Raw genomic sequence first — 3,629 nt, forward strand, 5'->3', positions numbered from 1 at the left:
GGAAAATATATTTGCAATACATAAATCTGACAAAGGATTTTTATTTAGAATATATAAAGAACTCTAACAAATCAATGTAAAGAGACAAACAACCCAATAAAAATAGCAGACTTGAACAGGCACTTCAAAAAAGAAAAATAAAGAAAAAAAAAAGATATACAAATGGCCCAAAGCACAGAAAAAGATATATCCTCTTTAGGGAAAAGGTTGGTATGTTTCAGATATAGGTGAGATAAGTATATCATGTTAAGAAGAAGGTTGACTTTGCTTTGTTATGATTTAATGAGGTGTTTATGGATGCCGAGTTGACAAGGGGTAGACTGTGATGGGTTTAAAAGTGTTGACTTGGCTAGGCTGAACTGTTTTCCAGAATTCCTTTCCCTTCTATGTATGTTTCTAGTTAGGGTGGGCATCAACAAAATTTGGTGGTTGGAAATGAAGCAGCAGCCATACTGTTTTTATGCACGGAAGATTAGTGCAAGGCAGCAGAGTGCTCATGCATGTGCATTGCATGGGTGTGAGGCAGCAGCTGGGTCTGCAGCTGCTCCACCTTCCCGGATCCTCCTCAGCCTCTGACTCTGATCAGGAGTGTGTTTAGCTCCATGATGAAGGGAGCCAACTTCTCCTGCAGAACTCTTGTCTCATCAAAACGCAGCCACTGAGAGAGACTGACATGAATTCTGGTCATTATCATGGGTTTTAGCACAGGCTCCTGGGTTCTAGTTTGCCCTGCAGACTTGAAGCTCTAGAATCAGAAAACAGCCTTGCAGAGACAGTTTAACCATATATGGATATGTATATATGTATCATCTTCTTACATTTCTATATTAATATAGAAACCTCTATATGTACTATTTCTCTCACTGAACCCTGCTTGATAGAGAATCACTGGGTGAAACTGCTTCCTGAAGTCTCCCTGGTTCCTTGAGAAGGCTTCCCCCACTTTTCTTCAGTGATGTCCTCCAAAGCCCTCTGGAGAACCAACCCGAGGGTCTGCCGCAGCTGCTTCTGCTGCCTAAAGGAGCCAACAAAAAAGTAAATGATGGGGTTGGCACTGCTGTTAAGACTAGACAAGATAATCCCAGTTCTTGTAAGGAAATATGAAAACGTTTCACTGCAAAATTTCCGAATCCAGTAACACAGAAACCACTTGAAGCCAAAGGGCAGGCCGCAGAGGAGGAAGACCAGCACTGTGAGCATGAGGGTCACGTAGAGCCTGGTCAGCGGCACCCGCTGGGAGCCACACAGCAGTCTGGTCATCAGTGCCAGGCTGGACCCAGAGAGGAGCACGAGTAACAAAATCAGCCACGCAGCAATGATGAAATCAAACGCCTGGCACCAAGCTTGGTAACGTTGCGTCTCCAGGAAGCCACAGTAGTTCCCTTCCAGGATGCTCAGCAGCAGGGACAGGGCCCAGAGCAGGGCACACGTGACGGCTGACAGGTGTCTGGGGCGGTGGGAGCGGTACCAGATGGGCCTCAGGACTGACAGGCAGCGCTCTGTGCTAATGGCGCTGAGAATGCTCAGGCCTGCGATGTAGGCGAAGATGGACACAGTGAGGAAAATATAGGGGATGGAAATACACACGGAATGGAATTTGTAGATGAGTGTCCTCAGGGAAAACACAATCTGGCAGCAGAGGAAGAGGCAGTCGGCTCCCGCCAGGTTGAGGATGTAGACAGAGAAGGGGTTCCTCCGCATGCGCAAGCCCAGCAGCCAGAGCACCACCGCATTTGCTGCCAGCCCAGCCAGGGCAATGATGAACACCAGAACAGCTGAGGTCAGGGTCCCCTTGGCACACTTAGAGAGGGCTGAGTTACTTCCATTCATTGGTGTGAGTTTAGTCCCCCAGGCTGTGACACTCGGATCCAGGCCCACAACCTCTGTAGTGGTGACACTGAGAAAAAACAATATTTGAGTACCAGGTATGATCACTGATTCTCGCAGCCACCATGCTATGTGGTTACTGTTCCGTGTTACAGAGGAGGGAAACGTAGGATTCCAGGGGTTCAGATACGTATGGGAGGCCACACAGCCTTGGAGCCCTGGACTTGGAATCAAACCCAGTTCTCTCTGACTCTAGAGCCTGAGCTCTCTCCACTGCAACATGGACCCTTTACTGACTTGGAAATACTCTGCAGTCCCATCATGTCCCCCTGACCCCAGCTTCCAGTCACTGTCTAGAGGTAATGCCACGTCCCCAGAATTTTCTGAAGAAGGAGATCAATATCTGGGGTAGAATCTGAGAGACCCAGAGATGGTTATGGGCGCAAGTGTTACTTCTGTCCTGGGCTGGGATTTCCCCCTCAGCAGCATGAAGTCAGGAAGAATGGAGATGACCACAGTCTACCCTCATGACTAACAGGCCCATCCACCAAGGAGAAAGACCATGCTTTAGGGACATGCAGAGAATGTGACCTCTTGCTAGGACAGGTGTGAGGATGACAAGGCCAGGTGGGCTCAAAATAGCTCACTGTGTCATTTCTACAAAGATGGAAGCACTTTTTATCCCCAGTGCCTAGCTGTGTGTGGCACACAGTGTTTCTCAATAGATATTTATTCAATGAAGGATAAATGAATGAGGAATGTAATGGCAGTGGAAGATTTGAGTTAAATGTAAAAAAAAAAAAAAGAAAAAAAGAAAACAAGGGCATTACAACATATGTGTAATGGGTGAAGGAAATTTCATTCATTGTAATTCTTTTCGTGGAAGGTCTGTGTGTATTTAGAAGAGTTACCAAAAAACTTGCCCACTGACCACTGATGTGCATTTGAAGTGAGGACTCTACGTGGCCTTACAGAGCACCTGGAATCATTTTGGGGCTCAGCTGGGGGTGAGATTTGGGGCTGAGCTGAGTTCAGCAGAGGAAGTGAGGATGAGGTCTGAGTGCCAGATAGTGGGGGACTATTAAGTGGAATGCTGCTCCACTCTTTCTCCCAGATCTTTTGTAGGGTTTGTTTTGTTGACGGAAGTGTTTCTGTGAGAAGAGTGTATGAGGGGAAATGGGAAAGTGCAGGGCTTGGAATGTAAAGAGAGATGCTCAGGCCAATGTCAACTGGACCAAGAGGACTAGCTCACCTGTGAGGGTTTAATAGCAGCTGCTTGAGAATTAATCAGGTATTGTCTCTGTATTCCTCTCAAGACCTCTTTGAGGAAAGAACTAGTTCTATTCCCATTTTGCAGAGGATGGAATTGATTCCCCCCAAAGATGAATGGTTTGCCCCTGGTCTCACACAGTGTAGATCTGACATCAGAAGGGCTCCCTCAGGGTTTGCACTTCAGCCAGCCCTGCAGACCCACCACCACTATCGTGTAGATTACTCTCAGCCAGGGGAAAAGCAGAAAAGTGATTCCCAAGTCAAATTCAAGATGGCAGTCAAAACTGTGGATTAAAAAAGAATCTAACATAAGCAAACTCCAGAAATACAGAGAGGAAGAGAAGCCAGTGCAACAGGAAACATGGAGAGATGGGTGGAAGTCAATTAGGAACAGACAGCAGAATCCAGGGGCCTTTCCTGCCTCAGAAAGTCAGCCATCACTTCGAAATCCAGAAGACTCGCATGGGCAGAAGGCCCAGCTGGACGAGATGCACCCTCCTCCTGGACGTAGGGAGGAGTCAAGCACAGAA

At 47.1% G+C, this 3,629-nt stretch overlaps 1 protein-coding gene across 1 annotated transcript; it reads right to left on the reverse strand.

Moving 5' to 3' along the window:
• Positions 1–216: 216 nt before the first annotated feature.
• Positions 217–1,893, reverse strand: LOC118628138 (mas-related G-protein coupled receptor member X2-like). Its single transcript, XM_036258899.1, has one exon. It carries the CDS (start codon positions 1,828–1,830, stop codon positions 886–888), a length of 945 nt encoding a protein of 314 aa, XP_036114792.1. The 5' UTR covers positions 1,831–1,893; the 3' UTR covers positions 217–885.
• Positions 1,894–3,629: the final 1,736 nt, after the last annotated feature.

This window comes from Molossus molossus, unplaced genomic scaffold (assembly GCF_014108415.1).
Source record: "Molossus molossus isolate mMolMol1 unplaced genomic scaffold, mMolMol1.p scaffold_m16_p_13, whole genome shotgun sequence".
NCBI lineage: Eukaryota > Metazoa > Chordata > Mammalia > Chiroptera > Molossidae > Molossus > Molossus molossus.